At 63.8% G+C, this 23,868-nt stretch overlaps 1 protein-coding gene across 8 annotated transcripts; it reads right to left on the reverse strand.

The window, feature by feature from the left end:
- Positions 1 to 488: 488 nt before the first annotated feature.
- On the reverse strand, positions 489 to 16,433 carry FGFR3 (fibroblast growth factor receptor 3). Of its 8 annotated transcripts, none has more exons than XM_031438913.2 (18): positions 16,283 to 16,433; positions 15,686 to 15,895; positions 10,001 to 10,267; positions 9,796 to 9,849; positions 7,852 to 8,021; positions 7,640 to 7,763; positions 7,374 to 7,564; positions 5,451 to 5,595; positions 4,800 to 4,990; positions 4,294 to 4,439; positions 3,798 to 3,919; positions 3,612 to 3,722; positions 3,342 to 3,532; positions 3,105 to 3,227; positions 2,951 to 3,021; positions 2,628 to 2,765; positions 2,347 to 2,452; positions 489 to 2,258 (listed from the first exon to the last, which is right to left on the reverse strand). In XM_031438913.2, exons 2-18 carry the CDS (start codon positions 15,792 to 15,794, stop codon positions 2,112 to 2,114), a joined length of 2,406 nt encoding a protein of 801 aa, XP_031294773.2. In that variant the 5' UTR covers positions 15,795 to 15,895; positions 16,283 to 16,433; the 3' UTR covers positions 489 to 2,111. The 8 variants fall into 8 exon arrangements, with proteins under 8 accessions (XP_031294773.2, XP_031294767.2, XP_031294762.2 ...); XM_031438907.2 differs by having other exon boundaries at positions 4,294 to 4,442; XM_031438902.2 differs by lacking the exon at positions 5,451 to 5,595 and adding an exon at positions 6,334 to 6,484.
- Positions 16,434 to 23,868: the final 7,435 nt, after the last annotated feature.

Raw genomic sequence — 23,868 nt, forward strand, 5'->3', positions numbered from 1 at the left:
GGGGTGATGGGAGATACCTGGACATGAGCCTCAGGGCCCTCAACTTCCATAAGGTGGGGGGGGGGCGGGGGCAAACAGGAGGTTGGAGGCCCAGAGCCTTTCTTCCTTGCACCACCCACCCCCAGTGTCTCACTGCCCCTTCCACAGACACGTCACATGCATTCCCTGCCTTTGGGGACCCCAGACCAAGGCAATGAATACCACCAGGGACCCCGAGGTTCTGCCCTGCCAGCGTGGGGCCCTGTGCAGCTGGACACAGAGGACCACTCTCACCCTGGCTCTGCCCAGGACTTGTCCTATCTGAGCCAGACCTGGGCTGGAAACCCTTGGAGAGAGTGAGACCCAGGCAGCCAGTTCACTCTGGAGACCCTGCCCCAAACAACTAGTGACCCCTCCCTCCTCCGGGGACAGACGATGGAACCCGCCCCAGGTGGGCAGTGAGGACACGGGAGCTGCCTGGGATCCCAAGACAAGAGACAAAGCACACATCTGAACCAGATGTCTTTATTTTTTGGAAAGCACTTCTGCCGGTTTGGGCTGACACCTTTGGCCCCCACAAGGCTGGGGGCCCTGAGAACACAGACCCTGGCCCGAGCCCGCTGACAAGCAGAGAACAGCGCCCAAACGCAGGGCCATTAATGGCACCCAGAGTAACAAGACTGAATCTGTGGCTTTCTCTCCCAAGCTTTGAAAAGTAGCAGTCTGGGCTATAAAAGTCTAGAAGCATTGCGTAAGAAGTGTTAAATCTACAGCAAATACATCTTGTAAAAACTCAATAAATTATATATATAGATATATATAAACTTGTAACATCTAATAACTTCTGAACCTGCGTGCAGGGCTGGCCCCCACTGGAAACTGCCTCCCCGCCTGGAACACGTGGCAATTAGAGGAACTTGTATGAAAATACCAGCTTGCTTTGAAGTCCCCCCAAAAAAATCTAAAGAAAAATCCTATAGAAATCTAACTCTCCTGCAAAAGAAGGCCAAAGGAAACAAAGCATCCTCGGAACCATCCCAAGCTCTTCGCGGCCCCTGGGGGAGTGCGGGGCTGGCTCGCACCTTGGGGCGTGGGCTGCACGCACCCTCAGCAAACCCTCAACGAGGCATCAACCTTCCCTCTGTTAGTAAGGTAAACCTGAAACCTCTGCCACGTGGCTGGCTACACACCAGGAGTGATGGGAGGGACAGGGACACGGGCTCTGGGGTCGATAAAGAGCTTTACAAACATACAGATCCAGGTACAATTTTTAAAACAAAACTGCGATGCCAGAAAAGCCCCTCCAGCCTTTGCCGGTTTTTGCATTTGTCGGAACAGCGAGTTCCCCAGAGCCTCCCCCAGCTAGGGACCCCCGCCCCCTGCACCCTCAGGTCTTGTGCGCACCTCAGGTGTCCCAGCCTTCCTTCTTCCACATAGAGATATATATATATATATATATATATATATATATATATATATATATATATATATATATGTAGGTGTAGATCATATACACAGCATCTATTTATAGAAATGTACACTTGTGTCTGGAATAACCCTTTCAGATAGAAGTTAAAGGCTCCCGCCTTCAGGTACCCGTAATTTCAGTTTCTGAGGAGCAGGGTGGGAAGTGGGGAGGCCTGGAAGTGGGGGGCTGCTAACACCCCAGGCGCAAGGTGCCCCTTAGGTGGGAGGCGTGCCACGTGGGGGCTTCCCTACAGGCTCAGCTTGGGCACTTGGAGGGGCCACAGCCCACTCTGGACACAGGAGCCTGGCCCGCCCCAAAGCTCCCTGTGGGGTGGCAGTGGGGGGAGGGGCGGGCCGGGAGCCTGGGGAGGGGCCCAGCTCCCCACCCTGAAGGGCTCCACAGGCAGGGCCCCTTACATTCCAAATTCGGTCCCTTGGTGCTGCCAGCACAGGTGGCCAGGTCACTGTACAGCAGAGAAGGAACCCTGGGGACCCCTGCACACACACGCGCACACACACGAAGCTGTCTGTCCCATCTGTCCACCTAGACCAGGTCTCAGGCCTGGGCCAGTGGGACCCAGCGGTCTCAGCACACGAGCAGCAGCACGGTGGGCTGGGGTCCATTCTCACATTGATGGAGGCTCGGCCCGCAGGCCGACAGCCCTTCACGTCCGCGAGGCCCCGCTGCCGGGTGGGGCCGGGGGCAGCAGGTCGTGGGCAAACACGGAGTCATCCCCCGAGGAGCTGGAGCTGGGCGTGTCCTGGCCACCCGGCGAGTACTGCTCAAAGGGCACCGACAGGTCCAGGTACTCCTATGGGTGGGTGGCGGGCTGTGGTCAGTGCTGCAGCCCCTGACCCAAGCCGTCCGTCCCTGGTAGGTGGAGCGGGGCTAGCACTCACGTCAGTGGACGTCACTGTGAGGACGCGGTCCAGGTCCTCCACCAGCTGCTTGAAGGTGGGCCTCTGGGAGGGCGCGGCGTGCCAGCACTCTCTCATGATCATGTACCTGGGGGGGCGCTCAGGTAGGATCTGCCAGGGGCCCGCCCCACCACCCCACCTCTCCTCAGAAATGGCCTTCCGGCCTTGGCCTCTGCCGTACCTAGGGCTGGGCTCCATGGGGGCCCAGGGATGCCGGCGGGAACCCCGAGGACAGGCGCCGAGGGGTGGGGTGGGGCACTCACAGGTCATGTGTGCAGTTGGCTGGCTTGTCCATGCGGTGGCCTTCTTTCAGCAGCTTGAAGAGCTCCTCCACGGGGATGCCAGGGTAGGGCGAGCCCCCCAGTGTGAAGATCTCCCAGAGCAGGACCCCAAAGGACCAGCTGTGAGGGGTGGGGGTGTGGCACCGTCAGCCTGCCCTACCCTGGAACAGGCCCCGCTGGAAGGCAGGGGCGGGCTGCGGGGGCTCCCAGTGGGGCCCGGGCTCTGCTCCCGCAGCTTTCCTGACTCCTGCCTGCCCTGAAGTGGCCTGAGCCCTACCCCCGCCCAGGGCCTGGGGGCCACATACACGTCACTCTGGTGGGTGTAGACTCGGTCAAACAAGGCCTCAGGCGCCATCCACTTCACGGGGAGCCGGCCCTTGGGGGGAGGAAGGGGGCATGTTGGCTGCCAGGTTCCCTCCGGGCTGGGGCCCTGACCCTCCCTCCGCCAGCCGCGCTCACATTGGTGGTTTTTTTGTAGTAGTCGAGGTTGTGCACGTCGCGGGCCAGGCCAAAGTCCGCGATCTTCATCACGTTGTCCTCGGTCACCAGCACATTGCGGGCCGCCAGGTCCCTGTGGATACACTGGGGGCGGGGTAGGGCAGGGGTGGGGCTGAGGCCATCGGCCAGCCGCTCCCTCTGCCCCCCGCTGGGCCCTCCTGGGCCCCTGCTCTGCACCCGCCTGCCCAGCCTGTTCACCTTCTGCGAGGCCAGGTACTCCATGCCGCGTGCCACCTGGTAGGCGCAGGACACCAGGTCCTTGAAGGTGAGCTGCTCCGCGGGCAGCCTGCAGGTGTCGAAGGGGTAGTCCGTGCCCGGGGGCCGCCGCGCCCGCAGGTACTCCCTCAGGTTGCCCTTGGCCGCGTACTCCACCAGCACGTACAGGGGCCCTGAGAGCACAGGCACCTCAGAGGAGCCCCGCCCCGGGACCGCCCTGGCCCCCGCCCCCACCCCGGGGTCCACACCTACCGCCCTGGGTGCAGGCGCCCAGCAGGTTGATGATGTTCTTGTGTCTGCCAATCATCTTCATCATCTCCATCTCGGACACCAGGTCCGACAGGTCCTTATCTGTGGCGTCATCTGTGAGAGGAAGGTAGGCACATGAGACAGCGCTGCCCCACGGGTCCAGGCCCCCTCGCCCCCTCCCTCCCTCACCTTTCAGCATCTTCACCGCCACGGTGACGGGTTTCGCAGCTCGGTCTTTGTCAATGCCAATGGCCTCCGCCATGACTACCTGGCCGAAGCAGCCCTCCCCGAGAGGCTTGCCCAGGGTCAGCCTGGCGGCAGAAGCAGAGCTATAATGAGCACTCCCACGCACTCAAGGCCCTGTCCCAGGCCACCACCTCCAGGAAGCCCTCCACACTTGCCCCTGTGACCTAGCTCATGACAACAAAGGACACTGCCCCTGGCCTCTTGGCCTGTGAGAGCACTTTCTCAGGGGTGGGTCCTCCCCAACTACTGGCGCCCAGCCTCCTCAACCAGAACCCAGCCCCGCATCCAAGAGTGGCCACAATGGCCTTCATTCCCACGTGACTCCAGATCTGCATCCAGTCAGGTCTCAGCGGTGGCCCCGCCCCCACCCTGGGACCCCCCCGTGCTGTGCTCCCAGCCCCCACCTGGTGAGAACCCAGGGCCCTCACACGCCACTGACCGGGCCCGGGACAGCTCCCACTTGGGGTCGGCAGGCAGCTCGAGCTCAGAGACGTTGGCCAGCGCGGGGCCCTCCCCGGAGGACAGCCGGGCGATCCGCACCAGCGGCGTGTTGGAGCTCATGGAAGAGCTGGACTCCAGGGACACCTGCTTGGGTCAGCAAGGGCAAGTTGGTGTCTCGGGGCCGTACAGCCAGGGTGAGGGTGAGGGTGCAGCCCCAGGGATGGCAGGAGGAGGCTGGGCCTGGGAGGGGTGTCTGACATCCACGTGGCACTAAGAGAAAAACTTTTTAATACATTTTTGTGCTCAGAGCAACCCAGCTCCGTGTGGTGACCACAAAGACAAGGAAGGGTCTGGCCTACCCACAGCACAGATGCTGTCCCTGGGCCAGCCGCAGGCCCCAGACACTACAGGGGCCCTAAGCGCAGGAGCCCGGGAGAGTGGGCTGTGAGGGCTCCGCGAGGCTGGGGGCAGGAGGCTCGGAACGTGGTATCTACTTTCTGTTACCTGTCGCTTGAGCGGGAAGCGAGAGACCTTGTGCACGGCGGGCGAGCCCAGGCCCTTCTTGGGGGGGCTGCGCAGGCGGCAGAGCGTCACGGTGGCCACTACCAGGATGAAGAGGAGGAAGCCCACCCCGTAGCTGAGGATGCCTGCGTACACACTGCCAGCCTCACCAGCCTCCACCAGCTCCTCCTCCGCTGCAAAGACACGGGCGTTGGGGGCCTGGCCCAGCCTCTCAGGAGCCCCCATGGGCTGCCCCGGGCCAGAGCCCAGTGGGGGCAGGGGAGGGGGCTCAGACTGCTGCTGGGGGTGCCAAGGCCTCAAGGCCCTACTCATAGAGGCTCTGCAGCCACAAATACCTAGGTCACCAGGGGCAGACCCAAGAAAGAAGGAGCCCAGCAAGCTAGCAGCACCCACACCCGCCACCCAGGAGATGCCACAGCCACCGCACCAGTGGCGGGGGACCCAGCTAGGACAGGGCTCTGGAGGGCAGCCCCTCTGGGCCAATACAGGATCGCATGGACTTGTCCCCATGCCAGGCACAGGGCCTGGCTTGAGGGCTCCATGGTCCCCAGGCTGTCCCCGGTGGCTTTGGCATGTCCTGAGCTGCAGACCCAAGAGGACAGGTGCAGAGCGAGCAGCAGCAGGAGCCGGTACCTGGCAGCACCACCAGCCACGCAGAGTGATGGGAAAACCCGATAGAATTGCCCGCCAGACACGTGTACTCCCCCGCGTCCTCAAAGGTGACATTGTGCAAGGACAGAACCTCTAGCTCCTTGTCGGTGGTGTTAGCGCCCGCCGTCTACAAAGAGAGAACAGAACGCGATAGGAGAGCGCCAGCACCTCCCACGGGCACCACAGCCAGCGTCCACACGACGACGATCCAGCCAGGCTGCAAGGAAAACGCCGCCACCGCCACCACGGCCACGGCCACGGCCACGGCGGCCGAGGGTCCTCTGCCTCGTGCGTCCACACTGAGCCCGAAGCCAGTCCCTCCACCGGCGAGTCCTCTGTCCCAAGTGAGCGCCAGGCGTGCAGCCAGCAGCAGAGCATGCAGGGTTAGTGTGAACACCAGCAAGGGGGCAGAAGGGCGGGTGGGCCGACAGACAGACAGACAGTCAGGAAGTGAGCAAGCATCAGGAGCAGGGCCAGAGAGAAAGAGAGAAAGGGAGAGACAGGAGGGAGAGAAAGACAGAGACGAGGGGAGGGAGGGAGGGAGAGAGAGAGAGAGAGAGAGAGAGAGAGAGAGAGAGAGAGAGAGGGAGAGAAGGAGTGAGAGGCAAAAGGCAGGTGCCCAGACAGGCACAGCCCAGGGGGGAGGACTGCAGGGGAGCTGGCAGGGGTGCAGGAGGGTCAGCACAGGCCACAGGGGCTTGGAGCAGCGGCCACAGTGGAGGCCAGAGGTGCAGAGGTGACCTCATCGGGAGCAGAGTGTGAGCTGGGGGACAGGGAGCGAGCGGCGAACGTGCAGGTGGGCGCATGGCCAGGGCGTCGGAGCTGGAGCTCGGCGTGCCAGGCAGGCATGGGACAGAGTTGTTACCTGCTTGGGGCCCGTGAACACGCAGCCAAAAGGCCTTCTCAGCCACGCCTACGAAATTGGAGGCTCGACAGAGGTACTCGCCCCCATCGCGCGCGGACACATTGGCCAGGCGGAGGCGTGCGTCAGCCTCCGCACTCTCACTGATCCACGACTGCGGGGACAAGAGACCCAGCTCAGGCCGCGGGAGCCCTGCCAGGCACGGGAGTGGCTGCGCAGGAGTGGGGCCCAGTCTAGACCCCGAGGCTCTGAGGCAAGAAGTGGGAGACCCCCAAGTAGCAGATGAGCGGGCTAGGCTGTGCCAACCAGGAGGGCTGCCTGGAGGAGGCGAGGAGGCACCTCACAGCAGAGGTTGTGGTTTCACTGGATGTGCCTTCTCCTCATCCACCCAACAGCCCAGAGTGTACCCCTGGCAGGTGGCCTTCAGACAGGCCCTCCCCAGAGCACTTGACCTGCCCACTGCTGGGGTCCCAGCATTGATGCCCCTGGCCTGAGACCACAGCGCACCCCTGACGGCTGGTCTGGACTCCCGCTCCCGCCCTTCAGGACCATCCTGTCTTTAAACAGATGTTTCTTTTTGGGCTGCAAGTGTCGTAACCACCCCAGCTCAGGTGGCCCCCACCCCTGGGGCCGTGGGAGCACAGCTGAGGCTGTCCTGCCCCAAGGGCCGAGGGAGGCAGGGGTGGAGGGAGGTGGGTGGGGGTGAGAGCCCCGCTCTGCACACCCTGACAATGCCCATCAGGCCAGTTCGAGGGGCAGCTGCCCGGCCTGAGGCCCAGAGGGAGCCACCTGCCTGCCCTGGGCCCTTGGGCTTCACCTCCCCCAGGGCCATCTGCAGGCCCACCTCCAAGGCTGAGACCAGCCCTGGAGCAGATAGGAGACAGAACTCACTGCAGGGCCTGTTGTGCTGGGACCCCAGTGTGCACAGGGCCCTACCCGACCCCCACTTCTTCTCCCCACAGATCCAAGGCCCATGCCCCAACTGCTATCCCTGAAACCCTGAAACAGGCCCCCCCGCCCGTGCCCAGTCCGTGGGCGCCCACCTTAAGCACAGTGACGTAGGGCGTGCCATCTGGCCCCACTTTGCTGCCGTTCACCTCCACGTGCTTCAGCCACTGGATGTGGGGCTGCGCATCGCTGTACACCTTGCAGTGGAACTCGACATCACTGCCCAGCACCGCTGTCTGGTTGGCGGGCAGCCCCGCCTGCAGGATGGGCCGGTGTGGAGAGCGCTCTGTGGGGTGAGGGCGCTCAGAGGCTGCCCGGCCCGTGCCGGCCCGCTGCCCACCCCCACCAGCCCGGGCCTCACCCAGCACGTCCAGTGTGTACGTCTGCCGGATGCTGCCGAACTTGTTCTCCACCACACACGTGTAGTTGCCGCGGTCCGAGGGCACCACGCTCTCCATGACCAGGCTCCACTGCTGGTGCCGCAGCTGGAGGGGGCCGCGAGGGTGAGTGGCCGGCGGGCTAAGCCCCGCTGGCCGTGCCCAGAGGCCCCCGCCAGCCCACTGCCAGGCCCACCTTGATGCCCCCAATGCGGTGCTCGCCTCGGAACTCCTTGCCGTTCTTCAGCCAGGAGATGGACGGAGTGGGGTTGCCGGCGGCTGGGCAGCGGAATCGAACAGTGTTGGCAGCCGGCACGGCCAGCAGCTTCTTGTCCATCCGCTCAGGCCGTGTCCAGTAAGGGGCCCCTGCTGGCAGAGGGGCACGTGAAGGCCACAACTGGGGTGGGGAGGAGAGGCCCGCCTGACCCTCCACTCCTGTGTAGGGAATGTTGGCCTTCAAGGACCCCTGTCTGGGCTGGACGAGGTACCGGCAGCCTCAGCACCATCTCCCAGCATTCCGAGAGCCAGGCCACACGTCCCCTCACCTCTCTGTCCACTTCCCTCAAGCACAGCCTCCAGCCAAGAGTCCAGGGTGCCTCGGGTACACAAAGGTGTCTCGCAAGGACACACCCACTCACCCAGGGCAGCACCTTCATGGCAGGCCCACCAAAGGGCAGACCCAGACCAGGCCACACTGGGTTAGGAAGCCCAGCCAGATGGATGAGCAGAGCCAGGCCTTGGGAGCTGATCAGAAGGCAAGGCCCTGCCACCCACAGAAGCCAGAGCCTTGAAACTGGCCAGGAGCCCACTGGAATCTGCAAGACCCCGGACAACCCCCTGCAGTGCTCCAGAGTTTGACGAGCAGCAGGTGGGGACACTGTGACATGAAGTCCAGGAGGCCTGCCCCGCCATCCTGCTCTCCAGGACTGTCCCTACTCCCAGCCTCACAGCCCAAGTGGCTTTCCTCCTCCATTGGGGCTCAGCTGGGAAGCTGGGCAGGGGAAGCAGCCCCTCCCTGTGGCCTTCCTGCCATCCATGCATCCGTCGCAAAGAGGGTGCAGGGGCCCAGGTGGCAAGCAGTGTGGACAGGTGCAGGGAAGAGACGCCGGCAGAGCTCCAGGCTGCGTGTGTGTCCGAGACCCCAGCAGGCTGGGCATGGGAGACCGCAGGACTCAATGCAGTGGGGAAGTGCCTTCTGGAAGGCACCCCTGCCAGCAACCCTTGATGTCCCTGAGCCCACAGGGGAAGAGGAAGAAACACCGAATGCCCGCCTGAGACGGCCAGGGTGAGCAGGCAAACAGGAGCTGAGGGAGGAGGGTGGTGGGGGCAACCGGGACGGGAGTTTGACTCTGAATTTCCTGGCAGCCAAGGGGAGAAGGAAAAGAGGGGACACTCAGCAGCTCCTGGGGCCGGAGCTGCTCCTGCCCGTCCTAGAGCCCACCCCACCTCCAGGACAGAGCCCAAGTTCCCTCTTCTCCCGGGGAACCCCCCCTCTGGTTTCCACTGGCTGGTTCTTCCTTACCTCCTAGTCTGCTAGACCTGAGCTCCATCCATGCGGGCCCCCCATTCCCCATCTCCTGCCATGTCAGACTCAGCTCCTCCAAAACCAAAACCAAATGCCCCACCTTCCCTAACCGGCCCCTTCACTGCTGGGCAAAGCCCACCTGCTGCCCGCTGTTCCAGGTGGAAGCACCTTCACGGTAAATACGCCCAAACCTTGTGTCCCCAGTGCCCAGGGCCACGCTCCTGTCCTCCTGGGACTGCCTCAGTCGCCTCCCACTGCCCCTAACACCCCTCAGTCTGCTGGCCCCACAGCAGCCACCTGGGCTCCCTGCCCTGGTGTACACCCACGTAGGATGGGCCACCTCACCTGCAGCCCCCTCACTGCTCCTGGAGCGCGGTCTCCTCACCCACTTCTTGGTGTCCCCGTCCCACTCCCCACCTGCTGCCCAGAGCCGAGGGCTAGGCATCCATCCCCACCCCATATTAAGGGGACCTCACACTCGGAAGTTTCCAGACCTTGGTCTCTCGCCTGCCTGATAAGTAGGGGCCCCACACCTGGGGAGGGGAGGGCTGGGCCCCAGGAGGAGAGGTAGGTCCCCAACCCCAGTAGTTCCGTGTGCCCGCAACCTGGTCTCACCTGTGTCTTCAGCCTCGTCCTCCCCATCTTCATCATCTCCCGAGGATGGAGCATCTGCAATGCAGGCAAGAGGGAGCACGTGGGAGCTGGCCCCGCACTCTCAGGTGGTCCGCACTCAGAGGGCGCCTCTCAGGGGTGCCCCCTCTACCCTTGGGGCCCAGGAGCAGCTGGGGGAGCTCAGTGGGTGGGGCCTGCGGGCGCTCACCTGTCACACGCACGCTGAAGCGGCACAGCACGTGCTGGCTGAGTGGCCGCCGGCAGCTGTAGGCCCCAGCGTCCTCGTGGGAGGCGTTTAGCACCTGCAGCCGCTGAGGCCCCACCAGGACGCGGTCCGAAGGCACCAACCCTGCCCCATCCTTCACCCAGACGGTGGGCTCGGTGGGCCCCACTGCGGGCAGGTGACAGCTCAGCTCCACAGTATCCCCACTGCCAAAGACCAGCTCCCGTTGGCTGGGCTCAGGGCCTGGGACCTCTGTGGGCAAGACATTGGTTGTGAGGCAGGTGCCCCCAAACCAGGAGCACTGGGGTCTCAACACCCCAGGAAGCACCAGGGCTCCCCTACCATGGCAGCAGCAGGAGGGCGGCTGGGGCCCGGAGGGCTGGGCAGGGGCTAAGGTGGCCCTGAGAGGAGGAGGAGCCTGTGGTCCCGCAGACGGTCCCCGGGGCAGGGAGGGAGCGCGATGGACACTGTCAGTCGTGCCAGCAGGTCCCAAAGGCGACCCTACCCTCGTGGCGCTCACGCAGAAAACACGCAATGAACGGGTGGGGCCACGATCAGATAAGACACTGTGCATGGACACTGAAAACTCAGATTTCTAAGTGTCACGAAGTATTAGCCTTCCTTTGATTTCTTCAACCATTTAGAAATGCAGGCTCCACTCTGGCCTCACACCCAGTCCCAGAGCTGGAGGTGTGTTCAGCCAGCCGCAGCTGAAACAGGTGGGGACGACATGGGGTAGGGGACAAGGCAGTTTATCCCGGGGGGGTCCCTCTGGTGCCCCCAGCTTTGATTCAAAAGCAATTCGGGACCTGAGAACAGACGCTACCCAACAGTGGAAGGGAGCACTGCCATCAGCAGCACAGCCGAACCTCCCAGAGCAGCACGCAGGCACAGCCAGCCCAGGGTCGGGGCTCTCCGGGGTAAGGGACAGACTGCACCCCGACTTAGGAAGCACCTCGTACATAAACCACACATCAGCAGTAAATCAGAGAAAACATACACTAAGACAAAACCCAAAAATACAAGAAGATAGGGTACCAGGTCTGGCCAGTGGGGTCTCAATACACCCGTGGGTGAGGGGTCCAGGACCCCCATTTTACAGATGAGGACACAGGCTGGGGGAGGATGTCCAGACTCAGCCAGCGAGTGAGGTGGAGGAGAACCCTCAGAGCCATGCCCAGGAGCCCTGGCCCATCTCGCCCTGCAGGTGCTGAGAAGCTGGGGTGGAGGGTCCTGGCCAAAAGCAGATGTCCACCATGCCCAGACCCCAAGGGGCCGACGAGGCCTGAGACCCAGGGGCACAGCGCTGGTGGGGCTGGCCATCACCCGCAGGTCTCCCTGCCAGGGCCGGACAATGCTCAGCGCAGCAGGCAGCCTGGGCCTTGGGCCCGGAACGGGGGTGGGTGGTCCCACTGTGCAGACCCAGCTGGGTCGGTTGCGCTGTTACTTGTCATTCTGCTGACGAGTGGCCTAGATTCGAGGGCCCGGCTGCCCATTCTGGCCATACCAGCCCCTGGCTCCTCAGACAGGTCCAGTTCTGCCCGTTCACCTCAGGAGGCCCCACAAGCCCAGTACCCACCAGAAGGGTCCCCGAAGTGTCCATGGAGTCTGCATCCCTGGGGCCCCATCAGGGGGTTCCTGGCCTGACTTCCAGCCCCCTAGTTCTGGCCAGTGTTCTGTGGGGACCACCCAGTGCCAGGAGCCAGCTGAGGCCCCCCAGAAGGCCGAGAACAGGCTGCTTGTGGCAGCCTCAGCCCCAGGCCCCGGACCAAGGGCAACAGTGGTTTGTTCTGGTTTGGTCTGGGTGGTGATGGCAGGTCAAGCCATCCGCACAAAGTATTTGCTTCAGCCTGGTCCAGCAGGAGACTGGGAGGACCCAGAACAGCCCCCAGGTCAGCCATGCCTGGCAGTCATCTGCTGTTGGTGGTGGTGGGTGGCGACCCCTGACCTGCAGACTACCCTGCCCACTAGGTGGCCATAGAGGCCAGATGCCTCCAAACCAGGGCAGACAAGCCTAGCATTTCCACTTCCAACAGATCCAATCCAACAGGCCACCCTGAGCCACAGGCAACCCAGGGGGAGACCAGACAACGGTCAAGGGGGGTGGCATCAGGCAGAGGCACTGTGAGTGACAGATGGGGCCAAAAGGGATGGACATGGGGGGTGCTCTACCTAGGGAACGGGGTATATGCTGTACAAGCCCCAGAACAGCCTCCGGAAGGAGACTTTCTCCAACAAAAGGGGGCCCGCCCACACCCACAGGCACTGTGGCCACACACGTCAGGAAAAGGCCTGTGTGCCACGGTGGGTGCTCGCGTGCCACGTCGGGGTGGGCACAGTCAGAATGTCTGGCCCTGTGGTTCCCACAGCAGCAGCTCCCACCTGCACTTCCCCTCCGGGGTCTGAGCTCAGTGTGGGGTGTCCTGAGGGGTACTGCATCCTACAGGGGCCAAGCTGAGCCTGAGGGCGTATCTCCCAGGCACAGAGTCCTCCTGACTCTGCCACTAGCTTGCCGCAGGACTCAGTTGACCCCACCGGCGGGCCAGGGAGGCCACCACAGCCTGGAAGGCACTGGGTATGTACGTGAGGTAGGGGGCCGAGAGCCTCCCTGCCTGGTCTACGCCTCAGGACTGATGTCCACCAGGCCTCAGCCAGAACCTGTCTTCTCCGGAGGGTCGCGACCCTTGCTGGGGGAAACTTGCTCCAGGTTTGGGGTCACTACAGTTGAGGCAGTCTCAAAGCATGGGGGGTGCACAGGGGCTGGGCATGGCCCATTAGGGCAGCCTTGGGAGAGACCTCAGAGAACAAGCATCAAATTCAGACAAACTCAAAGAAACCTCTGGAGCCGCCAGGAGGAGCACAGTCCTCTAGGCTGGGAAGTGCAGGGAGCTCTTCGCTGCAGGTGTTGTGCTCTAAGTAGCCGAGAGGGCGTCCCAAAAGGACCCTGAAATCCTGGCCTTTCCGCTTCCCCACCAGGAAACAATCTGAAAGTTTCTTGACAAAGTTAGGAAAAGAAAGGGGCGGGACCAGGAGGCGGGGTGCGCTGGTGAGGGTTTACAGGATTATCTGGCCTAATCCTCCCAACCTTTCCATTACCAACCCTCCCGAGCAGGAAAGGGAACTGAGGCTGGAGGAAAGCGCCCAGAGCCAGAGTGGGCAGCTGCAGCCTGGAGCCCCAGCAGGGCTTGGGTCGGAGGGCCGCCTGGCCTCCCAGCTGTTCATTCACTTGTAAATCACTCAGGCCTGGCTACCCCCTCCCCCAAACCCATGTCTGGGCAGACTCTGGTCCCACCTCAAGGAGACCCCTCGCTCTGCTCTAGGTTCACTTGTAAAATGAGGCACACCAGGCCCCAGACAGGCCCCCAAGTGGGACCTGAGGCCCTGAGGGCGGGGACACCCCTTGGTTCAGTGCAGAGGCTCAAAGGCCAGAAGTCCAGCCTCAGGATCAACCTGGGTTAATGAACCACCTAGAGGCCCATGGGGCTCAAAGTCCAGCCCTGACAAGGAGCAGGTGGGGGAGGCTGCAGGCAGCGCCTTCCGAGGAAGCGCCCTGCACCCTCCAGGGACCCCTCCTGGCTGGCTGGCTGGATCCCCATCAGCCTTCCTGCGTGGTAGGGGCCCTTGCTCAGGCCTTCACCAAGAGCCCACTGCACAGGAAGATGGAGGCTGCCCTGGTTGGGCCTGGGGTGGCCAGGGCAGTCCAGCAGTGGACACCTTCCCCACTGTCCTTGGCCCCTGCCAGCTCCAGCTTCCTAATTTATGTTCCCCAGGGAAGCGCCAGGCTGGGATCTTTGTAAATTTCTCGAAGCCTCTGTATTTTTACTGCTGGCTCTGTGGCCCGGATCCTTCAGGAACCGGATTACGTTTATTGACCTATCAACTCACTACCTGTTCACTAGCTTTATTGCCGGGGCAGGGGCAGCGGCTCTGTGGCCGAGGGAGAAGGCTCTGACCCCCTAAACTAGTGCCTAGAGGTCCTCCCGCGGGTCCTCCTCTGGACCGCAACTGGTGGTGGCGCTGCCAGTTCCCGGACCCGGGATGGAGGGGGCCACTTACCCCCCCTACACCCCGTCCCCCAGCGTGCCGCAGGGGGTCCAGGAGGTCTGAAGCCCCGCCCACGGCCCCCTCCCCCGGGGCTAGTTGACATTCCCCGGCCGTAGGGAGTAATATCTTTATCTGAATGCGAATGCTAATTTGGGGCTCCCCCCGCGGCCGCCTATTTGGCGCCCCTGGAAGCGGGGGCCGCCCTAGCAGGCGCTAAAAGCGCGCGCTGACCTCTCGGCGGCCTCTGTCACGCCGCTGAATGACACGCACATTCAAGCGCCGGGCCCACTTTCATTCATAAAAAAATGACATTGTTCCCGGAGGCCGCCGCCGCCGCCAGAGGAAGGGGCGCGGGGAGCGCAGGGAGGGGCGGACCGCCATCTGCCTCCGTCCAGCCCGCGGCCACCGCCTCCCTGGCACGGCGCGCCCGCAGCCGCTCGACTCACACCTCCCCGCGAGGCCCGGCCGCCATCAATGCGCGGTCTGTGGCCGCGCTGAGGTACAAAGAAGCGGCTGTTCGGGTCTCGCCCGGGTGGGGCGTGAGCTCACCGGGCGAAGGCCTCCCTCTGCGCGGCCGCCGGGCTGGGGACAGGGGTGCGCATAGCTCCCTCGCCCGCACCGGTCCTCGCCAGCGCCCCGAAGTTGGCTGTCTCCAGGGGGCAGGCTCCTTACGGCCGCCCACCAGGCCTCTCCTCTCCGCCCGGCCGTCCGGAGCCTGGCAGCGCGAGTCCTGGGCGGCGGCGCCCGGAGCGCTCCGCCGGGCTTGCCGGGGGGCAACGCGCTCTGCATCTCGAGGGCAGGGCCGGGCGCACGTGAGGGGCGGGGCCTGGTGCCAAGACACGCTTTCGCTCCTCCCCTGTCCTCGCCCCCAAGGGCCCTCCTCGCGGGCCCTCCTCGCAGACCCTCGACGTCCCGCCGGACCTTGACCACCAGCTGGGGTCCCTGGCTCCACATCCCTCGGACATCGCCCTCTCACCTCCGGGCACCCTCCTGGCGTTGGGCGCGCACCCCTGGGGGGTAGACAACTTCACTCACAGGACACAAGAGCTGGGTAGGGGTAACGAAAGCACTAGAAAGTGTCACTTGGTCATGCCGGCCTCTGAGGGCTGCGGGCTGACGTACTCTCACACCCTCCCTCCAACGTTCAGCCTCCCGCTTTGGCCGGAACCGGCCATGAACTGGGGCCCGAAAGGGGCCTGGGAGAGCCACACCGACAACAGGAACTTTCCATCGGTGCAGAACAATGGGAACTGTGGAAACGCAGCACCCGGCAGTCCTCCCACTAGTGCATGGGGGCAGGCTGCGCCCCACTGGGGAACGGCGGGGGACGAGGAGTGCGGACGCCACCATGATGCCCAGGTCCCCGCCTCAGCCTCCCACTTGGGTGGCAGCCCTGCGGCCCCAGGCGCCCCACAAACTACCGCGCCAGCTCTGGCCTCGATCCCCGGCGAGGGAGGGTGGCAGAAACCCGAACGCTGGCCCCGAGGTGCCAGTCCAGAGAGCGCCCTAGGGCCCACTCAGATCGCCCGCGCCCCGCACCCACCTAGGCGCCGGTACCCGGGCCCCGACGCCTCTGCCTGCCGGGGCCCCATGCCGCTCCCCTGTACCCGTCGGGTCCTTCTGTACCTGCCGCCCTCCGCACGACGTGTCGCTCCATGCCTGGGGACCCGGAGGCAGCGCTGGTCACAACTGCCACGGCCACACAGAACGCGAGGGCGCAAGCCGGGGCGCCCATCACGGGGGCGGGTGTTACGGCGTCTTCAGGCGGCGCGCGCCGGCATGCTGTCCCCCATGGCCCGGCTCTGGCACCGGCGGGAGGAGGCGCCGCTAGAGAGTCTGCTGGAGGAGGCGGGCAACTTGTTACTCCAGTGGGCCGGGGAGTGCAGGAGCGGAGACGACAGTGGCCCGGCTCCTGCGCCCGGGCTCCTCGGATCCCCGGCCGGCCCGCCCGCCGCCGCCGCCGCCGCCGCCCAGGGCTCCCGGGCCGCCTGGCGCCGGCCACCGCCTCCCCGCCGCGGTCCCTCCCTCCCCCTTCTCTCCCTGGCTGCTGCAGAGCCCTCCCAGGGCGGCGGCGGCGGCGGCGGCAAACTTTCCAGAGCGGGAAGCACGCGCCCCGGCCGGCCCTGCCGCAGAGACCGCTCGGGACCCGAGCTCGCCGCGCGCTCTGGACCCGCCGCGCGCCTGCCTCGAACCCTCGCGCCCGCCGGGTCCCGTCGCACCGACCTGGCGGCCGCCTGCGCCAGACTCACTGAGCGCAGCTCTTGCTCGCGCTCGCTGCCCGCCAGTCCAGAGCCTGCGCCCGGTCCCTCCAGCCGTCGGCTCTGCGGTGCGTCCGTGCGCCTGGCCGAGCAGGACCGCTCGGCACCAGCTGCCCGCGCCGCCGCCGCCGCCGCCGCCGCCGCCGCCGCCGCCGCCGCCGCCGCCGCCGCCGCCGCCGCCGCCGCCGCCGCCGCCGCCGCCGCCGCGCACTGAGCCCCGGCGGCCCAGCCCGCCGCAGCCAGTGGGGGCCGGCCTGCGCCCGCCCCGCCCCGGCCACGCCCGCCTCGGCTTGCTCGGGCGCGGGGACACGCCCCTCCCCTGGGGCGGTCCGGAGGCGGGGCGGCGGCCCGCCTGGCCCTTGCCCCCGGAGGGGATTAGAGGGGGCGGGGGTGCCCGGCGGTCTCGGAGGGCGTGGGATCGCACCCCTGGACCTGGCGCGGAGGGCGGCTCCGCGTGGGGCGGGCGCACAGAGGGGCCGAGCGTTAGTCTCTATTTACACAGCGCACGGTCCCTGTTACCACCCGGCTGCCAACCGGGGGCTCAGGCCGGGGAAGGCGGGGGCATACAGAGGGGCGGTCTCAGTGAGCGAAGCCTGTCACAGGGGCTTCGCCGAGAAGGAGCTGCGCAGGCTGAGCTCTGAGGTGTGAGCAGCACAAAAAGCCTGAGGGCGAAGGACAGCCCGGCCGGCTCGCCTGGGGTTGAAAACAAGGGGACTGCACCGCAGAATCTATGGGCTCACCGCTGCATTTATTAAGCGCCTGTGGCACACGTGTAGCTAAGCGACCTGTGTTCCCTGCCAGAGGGGCTCACTTACCCCCACTGCCCTAGGACGAAATAAGTTTGGAGACTGGGTGCTTGCCAGACATGGGAATGGAGAGAAGGGGCTAGGGGGTCCTGGTAGGGGGTGCCAGCCCTAGGGCTCTAAGGAAGGCCCATGGGGAGCTGGCCAGAGGGTGCCGGGTCCTGGGCCACCGCAGGGTGGGGAGACCCAATGTGACTATGGTTTCTGTGTCCACCTTCACATGGAGGACAGCGCCTCTCTCACTTTCAGGCAAGCCCGGGGGGGCTGGCGGCCTGCAGGAGCTGGACAGGGGAGAAGCTGACCCTGGCTCTGGGCTGGCCCAGCCAAGTGCCTCTGGCCCACCTGGCTTGAGGCTTCTGGGACTCAGTTTACTCATCAGTGAAGTCGACAATGAAAGCCCCTCCCTGACCCGCTGCTTATTCCCTCCCCAAGCTTCAGGTGCAGCCTGGAGACACCCCAGCCTCTGAGGCTAGACCTCAGGACCTTGGCAGTGCCCACTCCTCTGTGTGCACTTGATGGGTCAGCACCTCTGCTGTATGCTGCCCTCGTTGCCTACTCTGGTCAAGCCGAGGTCCCCCAGACTGACCAGGGGTCCACTGAACCCTAAGAGGGCTGACCACATCCCCCCCCAGTGCACAGCCTCAGGCCACCCCCAGTAGGTCCTCTCAAGGGGTACCATCCCAGGGCCACAACGGCTCACTGCTCTTAAGAAGTTTCTTAACAGTTAACTAATCAGTGACTTGATAGGCCACGATGGGTGTGGGCTGCTGGCCCCCTTGGCCCCCTTCCTCAGGGCAGCTGGGGGGGGGTCAGGGACTGGATGGGCTCTGACCTCCAGATTCCTTTGTGGAAGGAGCTGGCAGGCAGGGCAGGAATCATCCTGGGGTGGGCAGGGAGGAGAGACTGGCTTCTGGCACCTGAAGGATGGCCTCTCCCAGGACACTTTTGAGGCCCAGGAAGGGCTCTGCATGTCCCTCTGGTCCTCTCCCGGGACAGTGCCCACAGCCCCTCCCTGGACCCCTGAGAAGGGTGTTCTGCTTCCTCCATCAGTCTTCGTGCGGGTTTGCTTTGTGTCCCATTGGGACTATCTCCTGGGCAGAAGTGCCCATGGTGGGGTCACGGGCTGCTGCCGGATTTTGTCTGTGTCGTTCCTACCCCTGTCTCTTCTCTCATCCATCCCCACGAGTCCCACCCCCACCTGGCATCGCAGCTTCTGTGTGGGTCTGGCTGGAGGGCAGGCGCCCTGCTCCCCCCCCCACAGGGTGGGCGCCGAGCCCCCCTTCCCCCAGCAACAGGCCTGGGCTGCCCCCTGGGCACTTTGCGCACTCTGTGCCTTCCCAGGGCTGCTGTCGCACATTTCCACAAACTGGCCTGCAGAAACGTGGTCTCTCCCCTCCCCAGAGGCCTGAAGCCAAGGCATCATCAGGGCCATGCCTCCCCACCCCTCTCCCCCTGCCAGGCTCTAGAGGGGGCTTCTTCTGGCCTCTTCCTGCTTCTGGTGCGTCCGGGACCCCCCCAGCTAGTGCCTGCATCGCCCCAGTTTCTGCCTCCACAGTCCTGTGGCCTTCTTTCTGTCTCTTCCTGGGACACTCGTCACTGGATGTAGGGTCAACCCAAGATGGTCTCCCTACCTCAAGAGTTCAACTGAAGGACACCTGCAAAGCCTCTTTGCCCCAGTAAGGTCACATCTCCAGGTTGCTATCCCCAGACAAGACTTGGACCTATCTTTGGAGACCCCCATGCTGCCCCCATACACCCTTGGTGGCTGGTTTCTTTGGTGCCACCCAGAGTTTGTCATGGCCCCTTTAGTGCGGCCGGTGGTACTGTCTGGTGGCATTTAGGTCAAAGATCTGGAGCATTTTCATGGCTCCTGGTGGCTGATTCTGCTAAATTGTTTCCAGAGAGTCCGAGCACTGCCCACTTGCAGTGCTGGAGGAGTTGGGCCTGCTCTCAACACCAGGGGAGGGGGTTGCTTGAAGGCGGTTTATTATTCTTGACAAAATAATTTTATCGTCCTCAATTATTGTTTCCAATCAGTGTGTTTGGCCGGAGCAAGCGGATTCCCGGGGCCGTCCCCAGACAGCAGCAAGCCTGCTGTTACCAGCGCCGTCCATGTCGTGCTTCCCAGGGCTGGGCTGTGCAGCCTGTAAATGGGCCCTATCGCGTCCTTGCCCTCTGGACAAAGCATTTCCCCCAAGACCCTCTGCAGAATTGCCTGCCTCAGTCCCCCTGGTGCCCTGGTGAGATTCAGGCACTCCTCAGGCCCATCGGACAGGTGGCCAAGGTGTGGGGGGCCAGGGGGACTGTGTGGATAGGCTGCTGAGAGGGTCAGGGTGCTGGTGCTGGGGTCCCGGGGCAGCCAGCCTGCCTGCAGGGGCCTCCATGTTGCTAGACACCCCTCCGATGTTGACACCACCCTGCCCACTCCCCCCGAATGCCCACCCATCTCCACAGGACCACATCGCAGGCCTGAGTGCAGGTGGGTGTGGGCGGCTGAGGGTGAGGCAGAGTAGGGGGGCGCTGACAGCAGCTGGCCCCGCCCAGCTTTGTCGGTGACTCAGGGTTGGGCGGCCCGGCTTGCCGGGGCTTGTGCGGCGAGCAGGCTGTAGAGTGCCCTGGGTGCAGGAATGGCAGCAGGCTGTCAGCAGCAGGCCCTGTGTCCACCCCTCCTACCTCCCTGCCAGCCCTGGGCTGATGCTGGGGCACCGCACTGAGGTGCACTCAGGAGTGGGGATGCTCCTGGTGTGGACTGGAATCCACGCCCGGCCTGCCATTCTCAGCACTCCCGGCAGGCCTCAGCCACATGGTCCCCAGTAGGTGCCCACCAAGGCCAGAGCCAGGCCTGGAGCCCAGGGCAGGTGGTGCCCCAGCCAGAGCCCCCGAATCAGCCCCCTCCTCCTCTGGGAGCGCCTGGCCTGGAGAGGGGCTGCTGGTGGGAGCACCCCTCTGCCCTGACACAAGGCAAAGTGCAGGGATGTGGGAGACCAAGGCCCCAGGTCTCTGGTGCCCAGGCCATCTCCTCCAGGAGGCTCTTGGGACTCCCAGTGGGGGCTGTTTGGTCTCCTCCTGGGACCTCCCCATCTGCCAGCACACATTCCAGCTTCTCTGGAAACCATTGCTGCCCCCTCCCGCTGTCAGGGCACAGGGTTTGGTCCCAGAGACCAGAGAAGGTCACCAAAGGGTGAAGGAGGAGGGGATCCTCAATAGCCCCTCTGGGCTGGGCTAAGCTAGGGACCCCCTCCCCCCAAAAGAAGACCCAGCAGATTTGAGAGAGGCCATGGCTGTTGTGGATTGTGGGTAATTTCTGCCTTTTAAATTCATTCTCAGAAAACCTGAGGATAAAAAATAAAAAACATAATTGATTTGCTCATTATAACAGAAATGGAATTTTAAAGAACATACAGAAGAGAAAATAGTCCAACTTTCGGTGGCCAACAATAACTGCTGTACAAGAGCCTTAATTTTAGCTTTGAGCTTCCTGGCAGGCTGAGCAAAAAGGGCAACACCATGAATCATATGCTGTTGGGAGGCTGTCTTCTCAGATGTGCTGTGACAGCCCTAGTCCAAAGATTCTGGCCTTTTCGCCCCTTGGTTCACTTAGACCGCTAAACCTCAGATCCTGACTTTAGGTTTGGAAAATGTGGTTGCTCCCAGATGAGCAAAAAAAGGAGACCAGTGCTGTCTGTAGACAGGAGAGTGGGGTAGAGGGCGGGGGGATGAAAGCTCAGGCTTCTCCTGGGCTCCATCCCAGGTTGGGGGGAGGGGCCCCAGCTCCCTGCCTGGAGCCTGGCACAGAGGGCTGCCCCGAAGTGCAGAAAAGCACGAGGTGCTGGTGTGGGGGGAAGTCTGGCTGGGGAGGGCCAGCCAGGGTGTGGGGAAGGCCCCCAAGGGCCCAAGGGGGTGGGCCTGGGAATGAGGGCCCTGGAGAGGCAGCCAGCTCTGGCCAGGGAGGGGTGAAGGCCCCTGTAGCTCCCGGGGCTGACGGGGGCCAGGCCAGTGGCCACTGAGCAGCTCTGAAATCTGTTTTCCTAAGCACTTGGCATTTGACTGAAACCTCAAGTGTATTTTCCCTAAGTTTTATTTTTTCTTTGACCCCAAACTCTGGTAAATTTAAGGGAAATTTAATTATGGTGTTTTGGGTCCATTTACACTTAAACCTTCTCAGCATTTTTTCCAGGACTCTTTTGGAGTTCAGCACGTCTTGGGAGCCTTCTAAATGAGCGTTTTTATTATTATTATTTTTTGAAAAGGCTTTACTCCCCCCACCCCCACCCCCAGCACCAGCCTTCCTGCCAAGAATAAACAAGCCCAACTCGGCAGGCTCCGGATGAATTAGGAACCTGGGCCTAGGCCGCTGGGCCAGCCCCACGCCACGCCCTCCTCCCTCCCGCCAGGCAGCCCTCACCCGCCTTGGAATGCCCTTTCTTCTGGGTCCTGCTGGCCCTTCTGGGTGGGTGTCACCTGCTCCAGGAATCCCTGCGAGCTCTGCCCTGAGCCTCAGCCAAAGGCCCTCCCCCGGGCCTTGATCCCCTGCCCTTTGCCCCCACTGGTCCCTGTACAGGTCACCCATGGACACACCTCAGCCATGCTTCTGGCCAGAGCCTGCACGTCCAGTGTGGCCAGCTGGGCCCAGCGGGCAGAGGGGCCCTCATCTGCTGGCTGGAGGCTGTAAACACTGTCCGACCTGGGCTGGGGCCAGGGCGTCCCCCGCAGACTCAGACTGGGGCAACCCACAGCCTGTGGGACTGGGAACGGAAGGACCGAATTTGTGGGTGACAGTGGCTCTGACAGAGAACCTCCAGGGGCCAGATGCTCACACCAGCCCCATCATCAGCCCTGCTTGATAGATGGGGACACCGAGGCACAGAGCCTCAAGGGGCATGGCCTGCCCAGGTATGTGGTGACCAGGTGCAGCTGCCTGGCCCCAGGGAGGTTTCCGCTGAGTTTGGAATGGGTGAGGTGTTCTCTGCAGTATTTAGGGAGCCCAGAGTGCAGACTAGACCCTCTGGCCTCAGGCAGGCGCCCAGGAGCCGGAGGGAGGGCCAGCCCCGCCCCCACCAGGGCCCAGCCGCCAGATGCTGGCTCAGGTTGCACAGAGCTGCATGGAGGAGGCAGCTATTTGCCGAGTAAATTTACAGACACTGGGCAGAGATCGCGGATTCACCAAGCAACCCCTATCAGGAGCCCCCTTCTTTGTGTGCACCCCCAGCCAGGTCCATCAAGAGGCACATTCCACTCCCACCGCGGGCCAGGCCTGCTGCTGCCCAGGGGAATGCAGCCTGGGGGACATTCCAGGCAGCCCTGAGGGCTGGCTCAACCCTGGGGCCCAGCTGACACCACTGGCAGTGGGCTAGCAGCACTTGGCCTGGGGGTGGGCTTGGGGTGGAAGGCTAAGGCCCGCTCTCTGAGGTAGAAGCCAGGATAAAGCCCAGGACCACTGCGACCCAGTTCCGGGATCTCGGGCAGCTGGCCGTTCCCAGGGCCTTGGCCTCCTGTGTGTACAGGGACTCCACCAGCACTTGCTCAGAGGGTGGCTGGAGGAAGGAGGCCTGTTGGGAAAGTGCTCAGAGTGGGCACTGGGTGGGAGGTGAGCCCATGGAGGTCCTAGCTTCCCAGGAAGGGGGACTGGGCTCTGGGGATTCCAGGAGAGAAAGCCTTGGCTGGGCTCTGCTGATCCAAAAGCCCCATGGCACCTCCTCTCCTGCCCCCTCCACCCCACAGGAAGGAGAGATGGGGAGTGGTCAGCTGTTGGGCCTTTAAGGAGAGGGACTGTGTTTCCTGTGGGGTCTTGCCAGCCCCTGACTCAGGGAGGGTGGGCAGAGTGATCGCTCGAGACCTTGCTCCTGCTGGAAGCCTGCTCCAGCCCCAGCCAGCCTGCGCACACGCGGGCACCGGGACAGGCGGGTCTGTTTCAGCCATGGAGCTGCCCAGAGCGCTCTGCGTGGCACCACTTCACAGATGGGGAGACAAAGGCTCAGCGGTGTGAAGCACCTCAAGGGCTCTAGCCCTCAGGGCCTGGGGCCGGGTGGTCCCTCAGGACACTCCCACCCAGAGGGAGATGGGGGCTGCGGGTGCCTTTGAAGGTCTTTCAGGACCCTGGGAGCAGGCGACCTGACACCTAGTCACCACCCAGCTCCCAGCCTCAGTTTGCTCCTCTGCCTAATGGGCCTGCCCTCCTGGGGGCTGAGTCCAGGGGCCGGTGGGAGGCCCTGGTGGACAGTGAGTCCCCACCAGCCGTGAGCCTGAGGGCCTCCCCTGCCCCTGCTGGCCCCTTCTGCCAGCTCTCGGAGACCTTGCGCTCAGGCCAGATCTGCAGCCCCCTAATAGAGATGTCTCTGAGGGGCTTCCTGAAGCCACCTTCCCATGCCATGCCTGCCTGCCTTCCCCAGGGCCCAAGGCCTCTGACAGCTCTATTGTCTGGCTGGCCTGCCCTGCAGGGGCTGAGGGCGTGGTTGGGGCAGCCTCCCCCAGATGGGAAGCTGACCGCCACCCATGCAGAGAGTGGCTCTCCTGGTGTCCACACTTGTGCCCACACTGGTCTCTAGCCCTGTCAGACAGGGCCACCCAACAGGCCACAGCCAGGGAGGGGCCTCACAGGGACCCCCAGGCTCAGGGTGAAGATGAGTGGGAGCTGGGCAGGGAGGCGGGGCCAGAGAGGGCTGGGTGCAGCAAGGCTGGGGCTGGGGGTGGCCTGGTGGGCCTGGGGAGGACCAGGAATCTCGGGGTTGGGGGACACACCAGGCTCCCC

Source organism: Camelus dromedarius, chromosome 1 (genome assembly GCF_036321535.1).
Source record: "Camelus dromedarius isolate mCamDro1 chromosome 1, mCamDro1.pat, whole genome shotgun sequence".
Taxonomy (NCBI): domain Eukaryota; kingdom Metazoa; phylum Chordata; class Mammalia; order Artiodactyla; family Camelidae; genus Camelus; species Camelus dromedarius.